General features: G+C 29.7%; 1 protein-coding gene across 3 annotated transcripts in view; it reads right to left on the reverse strand.

The window, feature by feature from the left end:
• Window positions 1-2,625: 2,625 nt before the first annotated feature.
• The window catches only part of LOC108565738 (octopamine receptor beta-1R-like), a 54,149-nt gene continuing 31,911 nt past the window's right edge, over window positions 2,626-24,863 (reverse strand). For all 3 annotated transcript variants that reach the window (XM_017925335.1, XM_017925333.1, XM_017925334.1), the window contains exons 3-4: window positions 11,261-11,473; window positions 2,626-3,887 (exon numbers count right to left, since the gene is read on the reverse strand). In XM_017925335.1, coding sequence (XP_017780824.1) covers window positions 3,491-3,887; window positions 11,261-11,473 — 610 coding nt within the window. In that variant the 3' untranslated portion in view covers window positions 2,626-3,490. The remainder of the gene's footprint in view (window positions 3,888-11,260; window positions 11,474-24,863) is intronic.

Below are 24,863 nucleotides of genomic sequence, written 5' to 3' on the forward strand. Positions count from 1 at the left end.
TTACTTTTTCGTACGTGAATCAAAGATCTCTTTCGTTTACCAGAGAGTAATCTACTTTTCACGATTCTAAACACACCAATTTCGATATATTCTGAATGTGATGTGGTTCGCATCTTTCAACGTCAACTTGAGATGATTTATTAACATGACCTCTTTTTTTTTGCTCGAGAATAATAAAAAAAACCTTTTGCGCGTGCAATTTTTTCACTCGCAAACAATTTTTTTGCTTAAATTTGATTAAAAATAATTTAGTCAAACCATTTTTCTTGTTGGTATTCTTCAATTGAAACTACAAAAACAAAATACTTTGTTAAGGGCGGAAAGACTAAAGTGGACAGTTCTTCAATAAGATGTATTTATACATATATGATCTAAAATACTGGTTTTTTTAGATAAAAATATGTTTTTATAATTTATGTATTTTTTTGCAGATAACTGCAACGTTTCTTTAAAGTACACTTTTTAACAATTTTTAAAATAACCCGGTTTTGAGTAGCACGGGATCATTTGTTTATATTATTCAAGGGTTGACTGTATTTAACTAATTATTGTATAATTTCGTAGAAAGTAAATCAAATAAAAGTAAATATTATATATTTTTAATCGATAACTCATTTAATTAATGATAAAATTGAATAGATTGAAACAAAAGTACATTTAAAAAAAATTCTTTAGTTCATCGACAAAAATTGAATTGAGTGTGCAATTTAATTTCGTAATTACAAATATATACGAACAACATTCAAATAACACGGTATTTGAGTTACACAAAGTCTTAAAATGGTAAACGTGAACCTTTTCACAATTCTTAATAATGTTACTATTCACCTTTGAGCAAAATATTTTATAGTTAGGAACGATTTTTAAAATACAAAATCTCGAACAAAATGTTTATTTATATATGGAGTTTTGAACAACATGGTTTTGTTAAGCTCTGAACCAATTCTTGACTGAATTGTATAGAATAGTCTATAATTATTTTCAATTAATTATAAGAACCAGATTTAAAGTAATAAAAAGTAAAATATAATTAATAACAAATTTCGAAAACATTTGCCTGTTTGTTGATGGTCAATAAGAAATGTTAAAAACAAAATTAAATGTATACATTTTGAACCAATTCTCCAGTTGCAATTTATCAGTTAAATCTATGAAACCCAGTTATTTTCTCTATTAAGTCTGTTAAATAGGTGCAATATTCGTATAACACGGTAGTTTAGTTATACGGAATCTTAAATAACAATATAAACATGCGACAATTTGATTTAAATCTGAATAATTAAGGAATATTTGTGGTGGTACGCGAATTTGACCATCTTTGAAATGAAAACTAATCAGAATTATTATAATATTCTACAAAATCTCCAGGAAAAAGGAATTACCATTTAGTTTGGTTGGTATGCCAAGGGATGAATTTGATAAGGCAAATGTTGATTCACTTGACGAAGTTGTCTGATTCAGTTGTCTGGCCCGACTTGGGTTTAGAAATTTCTTGCACTTCAAAGAGATGAAGGAACAACACCGATAATTTATGTTTAACCAATAATTTTAAAATTATTTTCAATATGTAATTTTCAAACCGTACTATAGTGAATCCGCACTATGTTCGAAGCCGCACTATGCGTGGAATTGCTATTTAACATTTCTATTGTTGGTATTCATCGGTTATATTCAGGACAGTTATTTTTTTCTTTTAAGATTGATAAATAGAATATTTACAATTTCATTTATTACTTAAATATATGTACAGACAACCCTACATAGTCACGTAACAATTGTATGGTTTAGTATACTTTTCCAGATTTCTTAATCTTAATCTTTTTACAATAAAAACTGAGACCCAATGTCCATTTATATATGGAGTTTCAAATACATACCGTGTTATTAAAAGCATGTAATCAATTATCCGTGTTATTTGAGTGTTGACTGTATTTTATATATTACATAGCATAAGAAATCATTTAGAATTGATAATTAATTTACTCAATAGATTGAAAACAAACATTCGATGAAAACAAAAAGTGAAAAGTAGTTAATATATATTGAAAATGTTAGTTTTACGATTTATTAAAGCGTTAGCAGTAAAATCACAAAAATCATATATAACAAGCAATTTTTAATTTAATTCTGCTGAAAATGAAATAAAATGTAAAAATATTAAACAAATTTATATTATTATTAGACAATTGAATACTCGAAGTTGTTTACTCTGTTATGAGTGATAAATCGAATATAGGTGGGTATATCGAGTATAATACATTCACGGCTGATTGAATCAATGAATGAAATTGAATGTTTGCTCGCGCTCTCGATGTCGAGACGGATCAAATCCGAAAACGAGGATAAAGCTAATAAAAGTACTTCTATGCCATCGAAATGGAAATGTAACCTTATATCATCATCATTCTCCCATTTCCCACTTCAAAAAAAAACCTCAACTTCTTACTGTTATTATTTAGTAAAGAAAAAAAACTTATTTATTATTCGCTTTATGTTTTTTTGTTATTCCAATTTTCCTGCACGCTTCTTGTGCGATTTTTTTTTGTCATGAAGGGTGGAAAATGCAATATAGCGACTCGGAGGAGCGCGTGCAGTGAAACATTTCCTGCGTGTGATTTAGTATAGTTCCTGTTTTTAGAGAACAGCTCGAGCGTTAGAGTACCCATCCCCTTCATCCTTTACCTTCCTTATTCATCTTGTGCTATTTTTTTCTTTTTCTACATAAGGAATGATGATGAAAGACGGCACGGCACAGATGTTGCAAACGTTCAACCCCCGAAAATTCATCAAGAAAAAAAAAATAGTATTTTTTTATATAATATACAAGATTTTATTTTCTAGGGGTTGATGTTTCTATATGATATTAAATCTTGGAGATACGTTTTGATTGTGGTTGATTTTAAACTAGATTCAGCAGTACATGAATTTTCACCATCGGCATTGCAGAGGAAACGCAATTGGATAGAAATAGTTCAAAGTAAATAATATGGATGCGCCCCAATTCCGCGATGGAAAATGTAAATTGATACGCATTGGAGCGGCGCCAGGAATGCGATTTGAATAACTTAATATTAATTTTCGCGGAAAATATATATATCTGTTTAGTGGAGACGAGAATTAATTTCCATTAAATACCCTGTCATCAAATAACGTGTTTCATTTAGTGTCGAACGGGATGGAGTTAATTGCAAACCGCATCGTGTTAAGTGTATTCCTTGATTAAGCGAGAAACGGATACTGACTATGTGCATTTCTCTTTGGTTTCAAAACAATTCACTTAATGATTGATTGATTTTTGGCCATGCCTCTCGCGCACATTAAATATGACTTAATGTATGCATTATAAACGAGAATTGAGCTTCCTTTGGTTTACATGTTACCTACCTCATTAAATCTGTTTTTTTTGTTCGTTTTTTTCCTTTTTTTCTCCTTTTGAAATTGGAGTGAGTTAGGGTAAATGATATGTACAAATAATGATGTATAAATGAAATTAAATGACCGCCTCGCTTTGCGTCTGCAGATTGATGATCTCACCCTCAGAGACGTTGCTGATGAGGCGGGGATCGAAGGAGGTCGCGCCCGTCGGTGGTAGGCGTAGGGTCGCCCCGGTCGTCACCAGGTGATTGTTCATGTGGATGTCGCTGGAGGCGTTGCTGTAGTTGACGTGATCGCGGCGCGGCCTCCACAGACGGACGCAGGTCAGCCGCGAGGCAAACTGGCAGCAAGATTGAAGGGTCTTCTTGAAAGCGGCCCTGAACTCGCGGTTGAAGTAGGCGTAGATCAACGGGTTCAGCGCCGAGTTGAAGTAGCCCACCCAGAAGACGAGAGTCACCACGGATGGTGGACTGTAGCAGTACGTTGTCCCGCACAACGTCGAAATCACGTACCTGAAATAATAAAGCAACGTATAATAAATTAATCAAATGTCATATCACTTAGAAACACTATAGTTTTATTTTCATAGTTTCGGAAGAGCCACGTAAACAATTTTGTCGCTAACAACTGAAGACACTGGAAGTATTTGTGAAGAAATATATTGTCGTGTCGTGTCCTATATGGAAAATCGAGTTGCTGTGGAATATCTTCTTCGGTTGTATGTTGTGTAGTCTTAGGTTTTGCAAATAAATAATCCAACGAGGTCTACTTGTGCTTTATTATTAAAATGTTCTTTAAAATATTTACTTTATTGTAGTTCTTCCCTCAGCGATACATCTAAGACTATGTAGTTGTTTATTTATTGTTCTTCGTATGAATAAATACAAATACTTATTCTACGTATAAAATTAATTAATAGTTTGAGGAGTAAGGCACGTTTTTTATAAGAAGCTCCGCTTCAGATGACTTTGTTGAATCTGCCAATTCTGCATTTTAGTTCCCAGGTTAAAAATCATAATTAGCAAATGTTTTACTATTCACAGAGTTTAGCAAACTTTGAAATAAATAGTAATCTAATGATGCAAAGTCAGGGCTATATGTAGAATGCGGAAATACTACCCAATCGTACTTCAATGAATTCCTACGAGTTACCAAATATTTTTGAGGATTTGTATTTTTCTTTTAGTGAAATACAATTTTGCAAATTCTTGCTATTTATCTTTGATTGCTTTCTCCAGTTCCATTAGATTTAGACAGTAAATATCTGAATTGATTGTTTGATTCCTTGGATGCAGCTCAAAATACACAACACCTTTGAAAGCATCATTGTTTTTGATGTAATTCAGCTTTGGATGTGGTTAGTGCTGTGTACTACTAATGTCTTCGTCTAAAATAAGTGACACAGCACGCAACAAGCATGATTTTATTTAAAAAAAAAATTACTTTTAACAAATGATTATAAAATGTTAATGTAAAAGCATCACAGGTTCAGATCTTGACGATCTGTCAAATGTCATAGGTTGCTAATAAGGATTATTGTGTTTATAGTAATTGTATTTATTGATTTTTTTTACTGCATTATTTGGAAATGTTTTTTTATAATTTATATTGTGACTTGCAAAAAGATCGTCCCGATTTTTTACGAAATTAAAACATTTATATATAGATATATAAATTTGTAATTATGTATACACCATTTTGATCTATACACTTTTATTCATCTTTCTCATAATTTAAACATCCCAGCCTCTCAGAATTTATAAGGTTTTTCGTCTAAAAACTTTTCCCGGTGATCTTTTTGTCGACTGAAAATTAAACGTTCTTGCGTTAATGGAATTTTGCAAAGACAAGAATAAGTGGAAATCGGAAGGTGTACTTTCTGGTGAATACTATAGGTGGAGTAATACAACTCAGTTTAACTCCAATAATATTTGTGGGGTATTAAAAGTAACATAAGGGCTGCCATTATTGTGGCTATTGTCAATTAAATTATACAGATTTCATATATCGTAACGATTTATGTAACCAAGCTTCAAGAACGCTCGTGAATGGTTGTTTTCGATACTTCTATAATCTCTGCTAATTCACTTGTCGTGTACTGCAGGTTATGATCGATTAATCTCTTGATTTCATCATTATTACTAGCAAACTAGCTTTAGTGGTAGATTTTAAGAAGTTGCTTTAGCTGCGTAAGTGATTTATTTAGATTAAAGCTTGTGATTTCAGTCATAAAAACAATGAATAATCCACCATCGATAATAATCAAATCGACAACCGGACAATAGAACATTGGAAAAAAAATGGAAATTCTAACAAAATATAAATAAAAAATGGAATGATCTTGAATATAAAATTTATTGAAAACATCTCATTCCTTTAAACAATAATTTGCATATGATTCGCTTCTTTAGTATAAGTTCATAATTTCATAATAATAGATAGATATATTCTTATTTGGGCGACTAATAGCCGAATGGTTAAGTAGCCCTACCGACGATTTCGTGGGCGCCGGTTCGAATCCTGGTGAGCCCTCTCGGTGCTTGCAGCAATAGGGCCATCGTTCATCACAGATGGACAGTATTCTTATTTGTTCGTTTTGTTATTATTTTACTTGTTATATTTTAGCGTAGTTTTATTTGTTCAATCTTTTATTGTTTTACTTGTTAATAAATTGAAACTACATTAGGAACTTATTATTAACAAATAAAAAATAAAAGTTATGTCATAAAATCATAATCGTATTTTTTTTAAAGAATCTGTCGTCCACTTGTCCAGTACATGATTAAATAAATGGAACACATATATATATATATTAGAATTTATTTATGTATAGAATGTACATTTTTTTCTTTTGTATTGATGTTTGGCCAATAAATTATTAAATTATTTATTTACATGAACATTAATTAAATAATAAAATTCAATGAACAAACTGAAACTGAAATATAATATTATATTGACAAGAAAAGTTATTTTAGTAGTGTTTCGGAGTATGTGATACCCCAACCGTATTTCAAGAGAGCTAACCACGAACTGAATCTCATCTAATAACTATATTCTCTTTATACATGTATAACCTGAAGCTACTGAAAGCTACAAGTCACTGGTGTTTATAATTTTTGTTTTAGAACATTAAATAGTGACGCTTGGGGTATGTGATGCCCCACAACACTAACACAGGGTTAATATCTGTAATGAAACACCTGAATTCATATTAATTTCATTTTGAGTTGAAAATTGTATTAAAATTTGAAGTAAATTTATGTTGATTAGTAACTGTAATTTAATTCTATTTGAGACAATAAAAAGGTCTAAATTATGTTTTTTTTTACTGGAGTAAAATAAACTTTTGTGTACAATTTCACAAATAAACGTCATGACATCGATATTTATTTTGATGACTTTTTACGTATTTACTTCCCTTTTTTTATTTTTACCCGTTATTGTTAACATATATAAATGTAGGTATTTTTATTGTTGAACATGTTTTAAACTTATTTTCTCTATATCAAAATCGTACGTTTCTATTCGAACATTGCACGCCAGCACGAACGAATTCTCACACAATAAAGAAGAGATTCAGGTAAATCTAGGACACATTTTTCTATAAACTTTATAAGAAGTTTCTATAACACACGTATGCATATTTTCCATAACGTTTACTAAATTTGATTATATGTATTATTAAATTTTCTTATTCAATTCTCACAAATAACAAAATGTAAATTGTTTTATCCTTAAAATATATTAAAATTCTTTAAACAAAATAAAGCACCTTTATTTATGTATTAATTTGAGATGTTAGCAGTTGTTATATTTTACATAATTATGTTGTACAATGTTTAATTTTGTTGTTTTTATTGTCTCTAATTTATGATTTAATTTCAGAAGTTTTTCAGGTTTAACTCATATTTGCAGCTTGTCTCTAATTTGAAATAAAGTCGATATATCTTTATAAATTTTGTTATCTTTTAGACCAGGGGTCGATGAACCGGAGTAATTTACCCCAAATTGGATAAAAGTGAATTATTGGGTGAAACGCGTAATGCCGACAAAAATGAATATATTTTGGGGTAATTGGTAAAATAAAATCTGCGACCCCTGCTTTAGGTCACAATATTTTCTTGTCTCCTGTAGTTTTCTTGAATTATTTGCTATGTTAAAGGTATCCGCATGTTCAAATACCGAATGATTATCATATAAAAAGGTTTTATTTCAAGCCCAAGTTGAATTGTAAGATTATTTATATTTATGTATTTAAGGATCTGGTTTTGATCACTAAATTTATAAAACGGTAGTAAATCCATAAGATTAAAATGAAATTATCCTTCAAATTTACAGTCTACCAATATTTTCAGAAAAACTAAGTTTCCTTTTGATAAAATTGAGTGATTCTTAAATTAAACATCTCAAACAGGAAATATTGTATTCAGAAAGGGCGATTACATTACGGTCTACTACTAATACGACCCTCGTCCCATCCTCATCCTTGCCGGAAACACTTGCAACGTGGACAACAAGCTGCTTACGTCCCACGACTTCCTTTCCTCCTCACTCACCTTTCTATCTAACAAGCATTCGTCGATGACAACCTCATGAACCGTCCTCTCGCACAGCCACATTCCTTCCAAACGTACAATTCAAATGCCCAGCAGCTCGTTAATCCTGGGCAAATTTACAATTTGATGCAATTTTGCGCTTGTAACTGCACTCGACAATGCTAACAAACTCATTAAATTCATAGAACAACATTGTTATTATCTGTCAACGTCAGAGGTGACAGCTAACGCAACAACTTTTTATAGATGAAATTCGCTAGTAATAATCAGAAATTATAGATGTAAAATTGATTTTTATTAACGATGCATTGAAACGTGAAATAACTGCTATTTTGCAAAACTTTGTTTTTAGAGGTATAAGATACAATGCCAAGGTTTTCTACCAACATGTTCTCCATTGATTAATAACTAACATCCTCTTTCGAAACCCATTGATTTAGCTACACTCCACTTAAGCATTTCTTCATGACTTCTTTCGAAGAACTATAAATGTTTTCGGATCACTGCGGATTTCGCTAAATCAAAACTTTGTTATCAAAGGTAATGTTATCCGGAATATGACTGTATTTTCTTTAGACATTAACTCCGATAAAGAAGCCAATAATATTGTTAAAGTAATAATTCAGAAGGAAACCTCTCTTGTTAATGAACAATTTGGGATATTCTACAGATATTAATACGTTAGACCAGCGGTTTTGAACTTGTGAGTTGCGGATACCTCCGCAACGCATCTCAATATGCGTTTTTTTAAAGGGTCACGAAATGACAGCTGTCACTGTCAAGAGGAAGTAAAGAAATCCGTGTGGAAAAATATATCAAAATCAAAATATTAAAAAAAAAAAAATATGAATTAAAACCGAAAATTAAGAATTTCGAAAAATTACAATTACTTGCGAAATCAACATATAAATAAGTTTTAACTACTTTTTGCAAACACTGTTCAGAAATAATATTATTTATAGGATTAAAATAAGGGAAAATATTAATGTTACGACAAAATTAAGTAAACTAGCAGCATATTTCACACCACAAAAGATTATATTTTTCACTACAGATTTCCTGTCATTACTAAAGTTCTAGGGTTGCTTAGTCTCGACATTTTACGTTGCACGAAATGAAAAAATAAACAATTTTTTAACAAAAATAAAAATAATTATAAAAAATGGTAATATGACAAATAGTAAACTAAATACTTATTATAATATACATATTGAAAATTGTATATAAAAGATCCTGGAAAAAATCGTTTCATTAAACAGCAAATTAAATCATGTCTGATTTTTAAAATCTGATTAATATTTTCTCCGCATTTATAAGTTTTTGGATTATGAATATAGATATTTAAATAAAGTTATAATTCGTTTATCCCTTTGTTGTCCAAGTCTATCTCATAATGCATATCTCTTCTAAGATAATAATTAACTTTGTACTGTTATTTGTTTTTTAAATGTTTCCATTGTGTCATTTTTGTCTACTTAATAAGTAAATTAATTAAGCAATGAACTTAAAATACTTAAATAGTACTTACGATTAACATTGAATTTAACAAACAAATTAATTATTGTCAAATGTAGATTGTATAATTCGATCTTATTGCCCGTGAATAAATTCAATTAATACTAAATTCAGACAACCCAGAAGGCTGCGCTCTATTGTTTGTATTATGTCATTTTTTTTTACAGCAAACACAAAATATATTAGTCAAGGGAGACGCTTGTTATACTTATATTTAATAAAAATTTAAAAAAAACAGAAGATAATTAATATATTCAAAGTCAATTTTGAAATTTCTCGCGTCTCGAACGGCAATTTCCAGGTATCGAAACTATATTTTTCCAAATGTCCCGGGAATTCCCGGTTTAGAAACCCTAGTACGTTCTATTTTGACGTGCCACTTCAGATTAAGAGAAATATCAATCAATATTCTTTGTCGTTCCAATATATTTCTTGGTGTTAATTTACTTGTTTTTGTCGCAACGTGAAATGCAACCCCTATAATAATCTTTTAAATTAACGTTCGAAAATACAGTTTATTTTTAATTTCTAGTTTTCCGGGAATTCTGAGAAACAACAAATAATATTAATATATATATATTAAAGAGAATTGAAAAACATAGTTATTGAATTTCTGTATTTATGACGCTTATCAATTTATTTGTAAATTTTTAAACATTTCATTTTTTATTTTCTTTAATTTATTTCATTACTAATATACGCTATATACTAAATTGACCAAATACAGAAATATTAAGTATATATTGTAATAAGAATGAATGTTGAAATTAGAATAAGCAGCTATTATTTTTTTATTATACTTTATACAATTTTTATTTTTTAATTTATTTTTGTAATGAATATTATTATTAAATTGCATATTTTCCAATAATCGAATTACTTTGTCAAAATTTTGCACACAATAGACAAAATCAATAAAATATTAATGAAAATACTCGGGTCATTCATTAAAAATAGGTATACAATCAATGTTCTTTTACCTTATAGTAATGTGAATAATTCTGATTAAGAATAATAGTTAAATGAAATATAATATTAAATCTTAAATAACTAAATTTAGTAGATCATATTGACATTCTAATCAAGACTGCTATTTAATGAAATATCTATGACAACTGAGAACAAGGTTGCGCTTAACAAAGTAATTTCTGGGAATCCTCGTTAATTGAGGTTTGATTATTTATTAGGATTTATACAAAAACCGACTTTAAAAAAACCGGTTATCTAATTTCAACTTTTCTATAAAACTGGTTTAAACCGGTATTTATCACAAAATAATATTGAGAAAATTGAGAATATCATGTTATAAAACTATAACAAAATAAAATTTACAGAAAAAAGGACTTCTAACAACATTTTTTACCATTTTGGACAGGACGAAGTCGCTTCTTCAGTTTCTGGAATATATTAATGAATTGATTTATGCATAGCATTTTCTAATGCTATTATTTAGAAGTCAATATAATATTTAACAATATTTCCGTTTTATGCCAGAGGCGATTTTGTGTCAAAATGTTTATGTTTTTAATCAAATAATTCATTCATTTTTTTATTTTAAGTATAGGTTCAAAATATAGATTTTTTTTTCAGAAAAAACCCTACTGTATAGCAGAACGGATGAAACTAAACAGACAATTGTAATAAGTACCAACTTAAATAAATTTATTTTACTAATAATGCCTTTGCGATATGTTCAAAATGAAACAGATTTAATTATTATTGTATTTTTTTTAATCTAAGGTAGTTATCGTCCGCTACTGACTGAAAAGATGTCAAAAATAATGTAAAAATAATTAATAAGAAATTCTTACCATAGAAAGAATGGAAGCCAGCATGCGAGGAAAGCGGACACGATGATGCCCAGTGTTCGAGCGGCCTTCCTTTCCCTCTTCATCTTGCTGGTGCCTGGATCCGTTTTCACTTCAGCTAGATCTGCATCAACGGATTGCCTCAAGGAGGTGAGTCCAGCCGAAATTCCATTGATTTGCAGGTGCTTGTTCAGAAGGGCTGCCGCCACTTTACTCCTGAAAACGGTTCGAAATGATCAGTATTCCAAAACCGAAACCAAACTGAGCAACCTGATTTAATTAAATTACTTAATACACATTTCTCGTTCGAGAACTCCGACGGAGAAACAGGAATGTGCGGTATTGCAATTTTCGCGCCCGCCAATTGAAAGGATGAGAAGGAAGGGTGAGGGAATTGACCGAGTTTTCTCCGTTCCCAATTGCCATCCGATGGTCGGACGGGGCCAAGAAAAATAGTTAATTGCCTTCGCTCGCCTTTCATTTCTCACTCTTAACCTCGACGGAGGCTTTCCGTCGTAATAAGTTGGATTGACTTTGGACGAAGCAGGAAAGTTGGCTGTAGGGTAGACCCAGATGATATATATATCTATATAGATGTATAAAACTGGTGGCGAATTACAGGCTCGCATCAGCGGCAAAACTAAAAGTGGGTAGTTTGGAAAATGAAACGAAATAGGGATCTTCTCCTTCTTCGTCGTCGTCGTCATCATCTTGTGAACGCGTGTCTGTTTGTGTGGAAAAAGGATCCCCATTCTCTCGCAGAAGCTATTTTTAGAAACGGTTCTAAAGCCCGACTCTAAATCATTTTCGCGGCAGACGTATATTCTTGCACGGCCGTCAAATGTGAAAACGTCTCTCGGATTACCACCGAGGACGACTATCTAAATTCATCATCCTCTGTCTCTCTCACTCTTTCAATGTATTTAGCCAATGATGAATACTCGCCCGGCGCATCCAACATCCACGTCTTAGGTATCGCACTAAGCCCTCTGGATCATTACAATTTAAACACGTACTCAAACTCAATTAATTTCTCTTTAATGTTCTCTACTCACGTTGTTACATACGTCCTGTGAGACTAAGCTGTAGTGCATAAAAGGAGTGTAATAGCAATTGCAGATTCTCGTGTAATCGCTGTCAAATTTTATGAGTGGCTTTTCTAAATGACTTTGCTACATTAGAGGATTTGTGAATTTTCAGTACATCTAAGACGATTTTGCAATACGTAAAGTAATTGAAAAAAAGTATACTTACGTTCAATGAGCTAAGTGATGTTGTTTATAGTTTAAAAGCAGTTTAATTATTTTAATCATATTAAAAAATATAATAAAATTATATAAAAAATAGCAATATTTGAAATGTTATATTATTAATTTGAAAATAATGTGAATTTTAAAATATATATGTTTTTATCTATTTAAAAAAGTAAATTGTAATTCGAAAATTAATGCAAAATTAATAATTTGTAGATTATTTTTGAGTAGATACAATATGCAAAGATAAATTAAATATATTGGATTTCAAGCAACATCAAAGTATCTTTAAGTTGAAGTTTGTAGAGAGAAACAGTGAGAAGATTATAATAATAAAAATATTGCATTAGTTCTGTGCAATGCAAATAAGTAAAAATAAAATAAATATTTGTCGTTTCAATAAAATACCCTTTAAGTTTGCAGTTTTTAAACAATATTAAAAAAAATGTGAGAAGTATGTAGTTTTAGAAATACTTTTTAGAACATTACAGTAGAATTTCGAATACTTGAAAATAGGATAATTAAAATAATAACACATAAGTTTCGCTTTTCTTTCCACTTTCCACTTATGTCATATCTTACGTATAGTTATTGTGATGTTATTTTTTTTTTTATCTATATTTCATGTTTTTTTTATATATATATATATATTTTTTTTTTAAATTTGTAGTTGTTGGTTGGTTGTTATAGGTTAACTTCAGTAGTATATTCATGCTCTGAGATTCCACTGTTTCCTTTCACTGTGAATCTGCGCCCTACAATAATTCTTGTGGAGAAAATAGTTTCGCTTTTCGAAAAATTTAATTTTCGACTAGCCTTAAGGATTAAATTAATATCCCATTGTATTAGTAGCGTTATAACAATATCTAAGAATATGTATTGTTATGCGAAATATTCAGTTTTTAAAAGAAATTATATTAATGTTTCAAATTTTAAGATTTTTATATTAAGATGCAAAGTATATATTTTTTTCAAAGAAATTATGTGATCTTAAAATTTTATTAAGGAATTTTTATTAACGTGTGTAGAATTTAATTTTGAAATTTAGATTTTCATGATCAAAAACGAGGTCACTGCAATTCATAGTTAGGTCTATAACTATAAAATTGCGTTAAAATGTAATATTGAGATTTGCTAAGAACATTATATTAAATTATAAGATTTATTTATAAGAAAAATAAATTATTAAACGCTAAAACATAATCAATGAATATTTTTAACGCATACATTTTCAAATATCGATGTTCAAAAACCTCAACTTCACACCATCAAGTATCAAGGAAATTATGTGAAAGCATACAATATTAAGGCTTTATTAAGAAAATTAAATTCAAGTATGTAATGTTACAACATTCTCTAAGAACTTTTATTACAGTATGTATAATTTATTTACATAATTATATTAATGTTTGAAATTTCATGATTTTATCTATGAAATGCGTTTATGCGTTCAATTTTATTACTTAATCTAAGAAATTATGATAATCGTTTTACTGTTAAGATTTTATCTATGAAATTATATTAATTTGTAGAATGTTAATCTAAGAAATAATTTTAATATTTTTAGTCTTAACATTTAATCTATTAATTAATTATGTTAATATGCATAGTTACGATTTGTTATACAGTAAAATGTTCTCCTCCTCTGTATAAATCTATCAGTACCAAGTTAATATATAAATGTACTGATCACCAATCCATATCTTTTTCCATGACATTGATTACTTAACTGTCATGAACTTAAAAACTTAAAATACTCTAGCATTATATTTCAATATTTAAATTAATATTGAGCGCACAGGAAATGATTACAGTGACACTGTTATATAAAGCTATTAAAACTTTGTAACTCTCTGATGGAATATACAAAATAACCCTGACATAGTTACTGTCTATTAATAAACAAGCAAAGTAAATAGATTTAATTTTCCAAGCAACACAGAGAGAGCGGATTTTATGCAAATTATTTGTATACAGCAAATAGCTCAGATAGTCCGGATTCACTGTAATCCAGTTTAGAATCGTTCAAAACAAATACAATTTTAATTGAGCAATATACAAATAAATTGTAAAAACATAAGTATACAATTTTTTCCTCCGATTAATCCGGTTTCAAACTGTCTGCGATATTGACAGAATTGACTGACATAACAGACCGGTTTCAACATTAGACCGGTTTCATAGAGTCCGGGATATTGCCAGAAATAATTATTCGGACTATGCGAGGAATTGCTATATTTAATTCATCAATTAGTCTGCTTTCAGATAATGCAATATATTGACAGAATGAAAATTATTCGGAATTTCTATATTTAGTTTCTCAATTTCACCGGTTTCAGACAATAATTGATATTGACAGAAATAATTATTTGAACTATGCGAGGAATTGCTGTATTTGATTCTTGGATTAGTACACTTTCAAACAGTACTGGATGTTGACAGATTGATGATTATTCGGACTATGTGAGGAATTGCTGTTTTAGTTTTGACAGAAACAAGTATTCGGACTATGCTAGGTATTGCTGCGTTTAGTTCATCGATTAGTCCGCTTTTAGATAGTCTTTTAGATAATCGGGGATATTGATACAATCAATTATTCGGACTATGTGATGTATTGCTGTCTTAGTCTGGTTTCAAACAGTCCGAGATATTGAGAGAAACGATTATCCGGACTATGCAAGGTAATTATGTATTTAGTTCTTCGATTAGACCGGTTTCAGACAGTTTGAGATATTTACATAAACAATTATTCAAATAATGCGAGGTATAGCTGTATTTAGTTCCTCGATTAGTCCGCTTTCAGATAGTCCGGGATATTAACAGATTGACGATTATCCGGGCTATGTAAGGTATTGCTGTATTTAGTTCCTCGATTAGACAGATTTCAGACAGTCCAGAATGTTGACAGAGATATAATTACCCGGACTTTATTTAGTTCCTTCAAACAGTCAGGGATGTTGAAAACATCGATTATCCGTACTGTGTCTGATAGACGGTTTCAAATAGTCCAGTATATTGGCGGAATTGATAACCCGGACTATGCGAGGTAATTTCCAAATTAAGAATAGATTAATGTTATAAATCTTAATATAGGAGAAGAAAAAACAATTAATGTTTAATAATAAACAGAATTAAATTGTGTGGAACAGAAGGGACTAAGTAATTGATGGATCGAGGAGCCCAGGGAAAAAATACAACCGTGCATCGACAGAGATAAATCATTTACGTAACAATAATAATTTCCAAATGGACGTAGCACGCAAGAAAATAAAATAGAAAGAATATATATATTTCGAATTCAAGTCTTTCGTTTCCATGGGAATTCGTATCAACTCCTTCTCGCTCCCTCTTGTTCTCGCTTCTTCTCACTATGCATCCTTCTGAGAGATCGAAAAGGTATAAAGTGTGTTCTCTTCTGCTCTCTATGTGAAAAACAGAGATGAGATGGAGGATGGAGAATTGGGATAGGAGCTAATAAGAAAGTGCCGGGCGTAAAAAGAAATCGAGTTATCCTCGCTCCTTCGCAGGCAGCAAACATAATTAATACCGAAGTTGCTTTCTAAGTGAAATTATTAAAGCCTCAGATGGCCAGCCGTGCGACATCTCAAAATCAATGCACGCTCCGCCTCAATTAAATCTCAGCTGGAAAATTGGTGGTAAATCAAGCTCAACAGGATAAAAGCGGACAAAGATTATGAAGACGACCTGGACAAGATGTAACATTAATTTAAATAGGTTTGTAACCTAAAATTGTTATATTGTTAAATATTGTTTGTACATTTTCATCAACAAATTGATTTAATTATAAAAATAAAAATAGTTTGTTATGATTAGTGTTTAGTAAGTATTTTCTTTACGTATAAATTGGAAATAAATATTTTTTATTGTTTTATTTAAATAAAATAAATACAGTAAACAGAAATAAATATATAAGAATTTTAATTACTCCGGTTTCAAACAGTCCGGGATATTGGCAGAACTGATTTCCCGGACTATGCGAGGTATTGCTGTATTTCCAAATTAAGATTAGATTAATATTATAAATCTTAATATATGCACACAAAAAAACAATTGAATGAATATAATTTATGTAACTGCAGAGACAGCGTTAAAACGTTTCTTTTCAAAATTAGATAATTATGATTAAAATTAATGAGATTTGTATTATAATTAAAAAGGGAAATTGTAATTAAAACAAAATACAAAATCTTGTTTACGAAAGAAAATATACATGGGAAAAATTGAATAGAATTTCTTGCATTTATATGCAAACCTTTCTTCATCTTTCACGCAACTTAAAAATTACCTATTGCCAGAATTTATTTGTTTTTTCTTAAAAAAAAAATCTTCAGGTGGTTTTTTATGTCGACTAAAATCGTTTTTACAGTTAATGGAATTTTGCATATATCCAAATTTGTGGAAATCGGAAATTGCATTGTTTGGTGAATACTACGGGTGGACAAATTATTTGAAAGACAAATCATCGAATGAAAAAAAAAAATGATTTCACTATAAATGATAATGCAACGGATTATTACGACTAATAGCATGAACAGCGTAATGCAAACAGCGTGTGAAAAGTGTAGGACGCGAGACGGACGACTCAGCAAATATTTGATCCGTACGGAATTCCGTGCATTGTGACACACTTTCGCATATACATTTATACTCGCTGAAAATACCGAGTTTTCCGACCGGAAAACAATGTAACAAGGGTTACTATGATTGTTGGTTTTATCCGGGAAAATTGTCATTCAAAATTGTGCTCTCACGTGTTTAAGTTCCCCAAGCAACGAACCGTCTACATTTAAGAGATTGCCATTGTCGTACGACTGCACATTATTGTTTCATTTCTATGGAAACTGCAAGTTATAAATAAAAAAAACCTTGATTTATAATGCTCAATGCGTTTAGCTTCAGTGAAATAATAATTATCTAAAGTAGCAATAATATTATATAATAGCAATAATAATTATATTATATAAGTTACGCGAATTTAGTTCTAGTTTATCATATTTTAGTACCAAATTAGAAATTCGTTTTTATAAATTTTAATTAGAGTTGAGTGAGAACAAAAACCAAAATTTGCATTTATGAAAAGTGAAATTAAGTGAGGTCCATTCAAGGAAACCACATTCTTTGATTTTACCGATTGACGCATATTAATATCAAATCTTTTAGCATTCTCGTTTGAAGAAATTGTCCAAACAATAAAGTATAATTATTTAGTTACTGCATTTTTTTTATAATATAGTAGACAAATCAGGTTAGTTGAAATATTTTCAATTATCTATAAATGTTGTTTATATTTGGACTGAATTGAATCAATAAACATTTTATGGTGGATGCGCAGGGTTCGATTAGAAATTAATTTGTATTTTGGAGCAGATTAAAAAGGAGTTTTAATAGGAATTAGTTTTTATAATGATAAAAATATAATCAATTTATTAAAATTTTGCATATAGACGAGTGAATACTAAAACAAGAAATGTATATAATACAACTGAAATTAAGCAAGTGATCCTAGGAAACCGATTGACGCATATTAATTTTCACTATTTCGGTGTATTTGAAGGTGAAAGTGAAGTAATATTTGTTCTTTTTGTAAGATATTACTTATCTGAATAAAAAAGTATTTAGAAATATTTTTTTAATTTTTTATGTACTGTAATTGTATTCACAATCTGTTCATCAACGTGAATATTGAGTAAATTTAGGATCGCGGTTGACATTAGGTAGGTAATCTTTCCCGGTGGATAGTTACCATTATGATGATTTTTTTATTTAACTTCAGTAGTATATTGATGCTCTGCAATTCCACTATTTCCTTTGACTGTGAATCTGCTGCTTAACACTGTCATTGTCCATCAACTTGGCTGAGGGTCCATCTGTGACGAGCGATGGCCTGGCTTGATCAGGATTCGAACTGTCGCCGGATTCGATCGTGGTAGGGCGACTTAACCATTCAGCTATTAGCTGCCCCTTTTAGAAATATAAATTTTATAACCACTAAAAATAATATTATTTTTATTCACAGAAATAAATATTGTCGTATAAGAAATATTAACTATTATATTATAAATTAACTAACTTCTTTAGGTTGCAATAGCATTACATTCGATCAGTTCAGATTCACTATGACCAGGTTAGAAAGTTTCAAAACAACTTAAATTTTAATTGAGCAAAATAAATATAAATTTCTAAAAGTTTATTTTTTGTAATCATATAGTTTCTTGATTAGTCCTGTATCAAATATTCTGAGATATTAGTATAGTTAATTATCCGCACTATGCGAGGTATTCCTATATACATGTAAGTGCTGTAGTTTTTACATTTCATTTTATTTTCTAATCAACTATTTTTTATTTAATTTGTGTTTCGTGAAACATATTAATCATAGTGTAGTTGTAGCATTATAAAAGTCATTTTAATTTATTCTTCATCTATTTCATTGTTTTGTTATTCGTGTCGGTCTTCTATTATTAATGGCTCGTGAATATATATGTAAACTGCGATTGGTTTGGAAAAGTTCGGAAAACTCGAGTTCGAGCATTGTTTATGGAGACGGATCGATAAAATTGGCTTCGGAAAATGGCCCGACAACGGAATAGCGACAAAAAAAATAAATGAATAAATAATACAAAAGGAGCAAACGAAAAAAGAGAGAAGAGGAACGGCGCAGACTGGCAAGATCATCCGCCGTGTACGGAATGCAGTAAGCCGATTGAATTAGCCACAATGGATGGTAGATAATTGCGGATGGCTTTGAACTTGGGGCCCCGACCAACGCAAAGACGGGAAAAGGGCGTATCGAAGGGGGTGAGACAAAGAGTGTATGAGTGAGAGAGAAAGGAGAGAAGATAGAGGGAGCTGTGATGGCAGTGGGAACCTTAAGGGAAAAGTCAGCCGAATGAAAAATCATTGAGCTCTGGCAAATCCTATTCCACTACAGCCAAAGTGGAGATCTGCTCCATTGTATGTTGTATTTAGTCCTTTCTCTGCCTTCCATTTATTTATCTTCATCCATTCGACTACTCAACTTTTTTTTTCACTCAACGCATTATTTGTTTAGCATCGCACATTTCGATTTGTACTTTTACCTAGTCTATTGCAAATCTTCAATATTAAACACAAAATATCAAATTTCATTGATAAAAAATAATATAGTAATACCTCGGTTAACGAATATAATGCGTTCAACAAAATTAACATAAAGGGAAACTTACTAACATATACGTTCATTCGTAAAATAAATGAAAAGCTTTTTTCGAACAAAGAAAAATTTTGTCATATACAAAGTGAAATTAATTGTTTATGCATTTTCTTTAACAATTGCACTTAACACTGATGTCTTTTTTCCTAAATCATGATCTTTTTTTACAACAATAAAAATTTCAGGCTTTTTAAACCTTCAGTTGTCGCTTTTTTTGTCAAGAACTTTTCTAATTACATTTTTATATTCGTTTGCTAAAGTTTTTCTAGATCTTCAACTGAAAAAACGTCTTTCAATAATTATTTAACATTTTCCTCATCAGCATTTCAAAAACATATTAAGCAATCTGCATAACATACTATTTTGCATGTTATATTGCGCTAAAGTCTATTTAAACATTAGTTACTAATTTCGAAGAACTATTTATGTTTTCGGGTAACGTTAACTGATGTTATGATATGATTTTAATAAAGTTTTTATTGTTTTTTTTTTTAAATATTGGAATAACCATTCAAAATTACCTTAATGCAACAAAAAAGTATAAAATTATTTTGATAATTATTTTTTAAATTACTTAGACTTAATGAAGCCATAATTTAATACAACAGTTTGATAAAAACAGATAAATTTTAGAGTTAATGCAAAAGTTGACTAAATTTCGACCACACGTTGCCTGAATTGGACCGGTAAAGGAAATTGTAAGAACAAGTAAATCCAAATTAGATGAGACTTTTATTATTGCTGTTATGAATTGATTTTTTGACAATAAATTTAATAATTTTGAAGTTCTAAATCGTAATAACAATCTTCAGTTGTAAGTATGTTTTTCGTCAAAAACTTTTTTAATTTCATCTGAATTTTCTAAATCTTCCACTCACTTTGTTGATTTTTTTATGTTACATAATATAAATTAAAATATATATTTGTATTTATTCTAATTGCAAATATTTATATTAATATTTTTGCGATACTTTCCTAAATGTATAAACACTTTGCATAAGCTTATTATTTATTGCCATATCCAACAAATTGACACGTGCAAAATAATATAAAGGTTATTAAGTGTATCAATGTATAGTACGTAGACTTATTTAGAAAAATAAATTACAAATTATACATAAAAAGAGACAAAAAATAAACACAAATAATGCTACACTTTATAATTTATGTTAAATACTGAAGAAGGATCAATAACACATAAAATTTCGATATATGTAGTGTATACTGGAGTGATATACTATAGTGTATAATGACTAATAAATTATTTTGTATACAAAGTACTATTTAAACAAAAATGAAGCGAGTGGTCCATTCTGGGAAACAAGATAGTTTTATTGAACCCATAAGCACATTTTATTTTCTTTTTTTTTCTTTTTCATTCCTTTTGTTGTTAGGTGAAATATTTTAAATTATGTTAAAAAGTTGCCAAATTTGTATCACTAGTTGCCTGAATTGGATCTACCAAATTGATGAAAAACACAGAAGGAAAAGCATTATTTCATAATATTGACGGTGTAAATAGTATTATTTGTTTTTCTTTAAATGTAAGTAATTTCTTTAAAAAAATAATAATAAAAAGAAGTTTTATACATTTTATTTTATATATTTTCAATATTTATACTACTTCAAATCTCCTATATTAAATATGAAAAATTAAATTTCACATATAACCAATTAAATTCGACTGATATGAAAATAATTGTATTTATATAATTGCGTTGCATTGAATGTATGAATATTCATATTTTCAAACAACTTTTATTGTTGTCCTCACAAATTAAAATATGCAATTTATGCTGCATTTAAAATCGTATTAACGTTTATGAAATACGTGTGCCAATTGATGATAAATTTAATGTATTTATTTTCAGGTTCGATAAAAAATGTAAATGCATCGGGGAAAGTGCCACGCTTCAAAGGAGAACTGATTGGCTTAGGGATTTTGGAGTAAGCAGAAGACAGCAGACAAAAAAATCCAGAGTATCGCTGGAGAAAGATCAATAGTTTTCATTCAGATGAGATGAAAGGATACAAATTGCTGAAATTACATTGGAAACGTACAAATATTTATACAGATTATTTTAACTAAGAGTTAGTAATCATATAATAATATCGATATAACGAAGTTTGCAATTTCAAGACATAGTTTAAGTAAAAAATATAGGATAAGTTATTTTAATTCTCGAAAAACAAGGAAAATCGTGAAATTACTTTAAAAAAATAATTTCCTTTTTATTCAAATATTATTACTAAGAAATGAAAACTTTATAGAAACTTAAGAAACAATCATTACCTTAACATAAAAATCAAACGTGTATCAAGTATATATTCAATGAATAAAGTATATAAAGAAAATAAGCTACATAAAGAAAACTATGTGGATTGAACTGAAATATCAAAGTTGAATGCAATGAATAAATAAACAAAGATTCTTGAAAATATTGACAATAGGTTTCAGATTATCAATCAGTTAATTGATTTTTTATTTATTTTTTACCTTTTATGAGTCCCGGGAAATCGAGAAATAATACTTTTAAAAATTCACGGGAATTTCCGCTTAAGTACAATTATTAATATAAGTATAAAATGAAAATTTACAACTGTAGATGTTAAACATGCTATTAATTTTTCTGGAAAAAGTAATTGAACCTGAATTATACTCATAAAATTGTTATTTTATCTTCACGGGAGCTGTTTGTTCTGATAATAGCTTTACCATCAATAGGCATTATTTCTATTGAAGATAAATTATATGCGGCGCTCAAAGCAGCCAAAACCTGTTTTACTTTAACTCTTTGGATTAAACACCTTTGGCGCTTTTAAATTAAATTTGTTATGTGTTAACTATATTGATTAATATTTTTCTTCTAAAATATGTTGAAAAATATTATCATAAAAATGTATGGAACACATGATTCCTGTCAACGTTGTTATTTTTTTAATAAATTAACTTTCATGATTCAATAAACAAGTATCAATTGATTTTTTTAAACTACAACAATACAAACGTAATTGAAAACATTTATAGACAATGAACTTAATTGTTCGGAAGTGCTTAAATAGAGTTTACAATAGATCGAATATGAAGTTTACTAATGTTTATTTTCGGTATGAAAGTGGTATTCCCTTTCAGATGTTGGAATCGGAGGAAGTAATGTGTGCCGAAAAGATGAGATTTTCTTAGAAATTGCGCAAATTCAGTAAATTATTTCAGTAAAATGTTTATATATATCTTTGAATTTTATAAATTTAGAATAAAAGTAAAAAATTATTAATTACTTATAAAAAGAGTAAAATATTTTAAAAATTATATTTTTAAAATTTTTATCATGAAATATACTTTTATCGTCAAATGTAGTTTTAATATTGCTCTATTAAAACAACAATAAACATGAGTGATCGATTCGAGATTTATTTGTAACATTTTATTGTCTACTCAAAACATGTACTTGATAATGTTAGTATACCTGTGTAAAAAGTTTTGAATGTTAATTTTGTACAACTTTGGGGGAAGAAGTGATAATGCGACATTCGAGTTTTGACCGAAAGGCAAACGACCAAAAACAAAACATATCTAACATTACAGTATTTTTTACTATTTATATTGAAGCAATTGAAATATGATTTCCTAAAATTTCGCACTAGTGTTATGTTCCATTTTATTGAGCTGCATGTATTCATCTATACTTTTTTTTAATAATATTGTATTATTTTTTCCAAAATTACATAAAAACCAAAATTTATCTTTATCATTTCCGGTAATCTCCGGTAATGATTGCAAAATGAATCAGATGTGATGAAAAAATGGTATAAAAACATTTACAAATTGTTAAAAATGCATCAGTTTTGTTTTGTAAGAAACAGTTATTTCTAATACTACCGAATACTAACCTAAAACTAGAAAATGGCAAAGTACTAGCACAGCTACCAAAAATAAGTATTTCAAATCGACGACATGGAAGAGGAGATGAGTGAGAATGAGTTCCTCTTCGAAGAAGATGCGGAATAGACGAATTTTAACCTCAGCGACAGTGACTCTAACATAGAAATTAGTAACACCGATAAAGATGGCATTGAAAGTAACTTTGACGATTAGACTGGCAACAACGATGATATTATCTATGATGAAGTGTTCACCGCAACAGATTCTAAAGATGAGATCAAATCATCTGAAGATAAAAGTAAATAATTTGAGGATGAAAATGAATCATCAGAGGATGAAAGTGACTCGTCTGAGGACGAAATTGTCCCTGCAGAGAAGAGAATCCGCAAAAACTATATCGAAAGATCAGGACGAATTCGATTCGAAGCCGAAGGTGTTGCAATTCCTCTACTATGACGATATTTGACGTTATGAACAACTAAATCAAGTCTCAGTGCAAATTCGGCAGCGTTTACTTCAACTCACTGATTCTGTCCATTGCGATAACGAATGTGTGACCTGATGTATTGTATTGATTCTGACCAAACACTTTCTGAAATGCCTATCATGTCTGCTAACTCGCGCACTTTAAGTCGACAGTCATATTATTTTGTGCATTTTATTTATCATTTCTGGTGTGGTCACCTCATTTGTTCGACCACTACGATGTTCGTCTTAGCAGCTCCTATGGTGTCGTTTGAACTCTGCCACCCAATATATTTATATTGTAAACGTAGGAGCAGACTCCCATAGAGTATTTTGGCTTTGATAATGGTTGTACTGAGACCTTTTAAATGACAGTATTATATCACATAATGATGACCAATTTTTTCAATATTTAAATATTCACTGATAGCATTCACTATTGCTGGCTGTCAAATAAATACTAAACAACGTAGCATCTTTAAACCTAAGCTTTATAAGTTTGTTACTTTTGATCATAGTAGTTTTTCCCGAACAAGAACCGCCATTTTTACGTGTGGTCAAGTACTTTTGGGACTGCTCTACTAGCTTTTATTTTCATTTATTTTTGTATTTGCAGACTTTATTAAAAAAATCCAAATGGAACGGAAATTCGCGCAAATTCATGGACGCCTGTATTATGAACATGCGAACCCGGCGCATCCACCTCAGATGGATTTTGTAATTCAAACAATACGAATGTTAGCTATAGACCTCGTACGCACGCAAACACATTATCTTCGTTGAGTGTATACA

This window comes from Nicrophorus vespilloides, unplaced genomic scaffold, assembly GCF_001412225.1.
Source record: "Nicrophorus vespilloides isolate i.1.1-1 unplaced genomic scaffold, Nicve_v1.0, whole genome shotgun sequence".
Lineage (NCBI taxonomy): Eukaryota > Metazoa > Arthropoda > Insecta > Coleoptera > Silphidae > Nicrophorus > Nicrophorus vespilloides.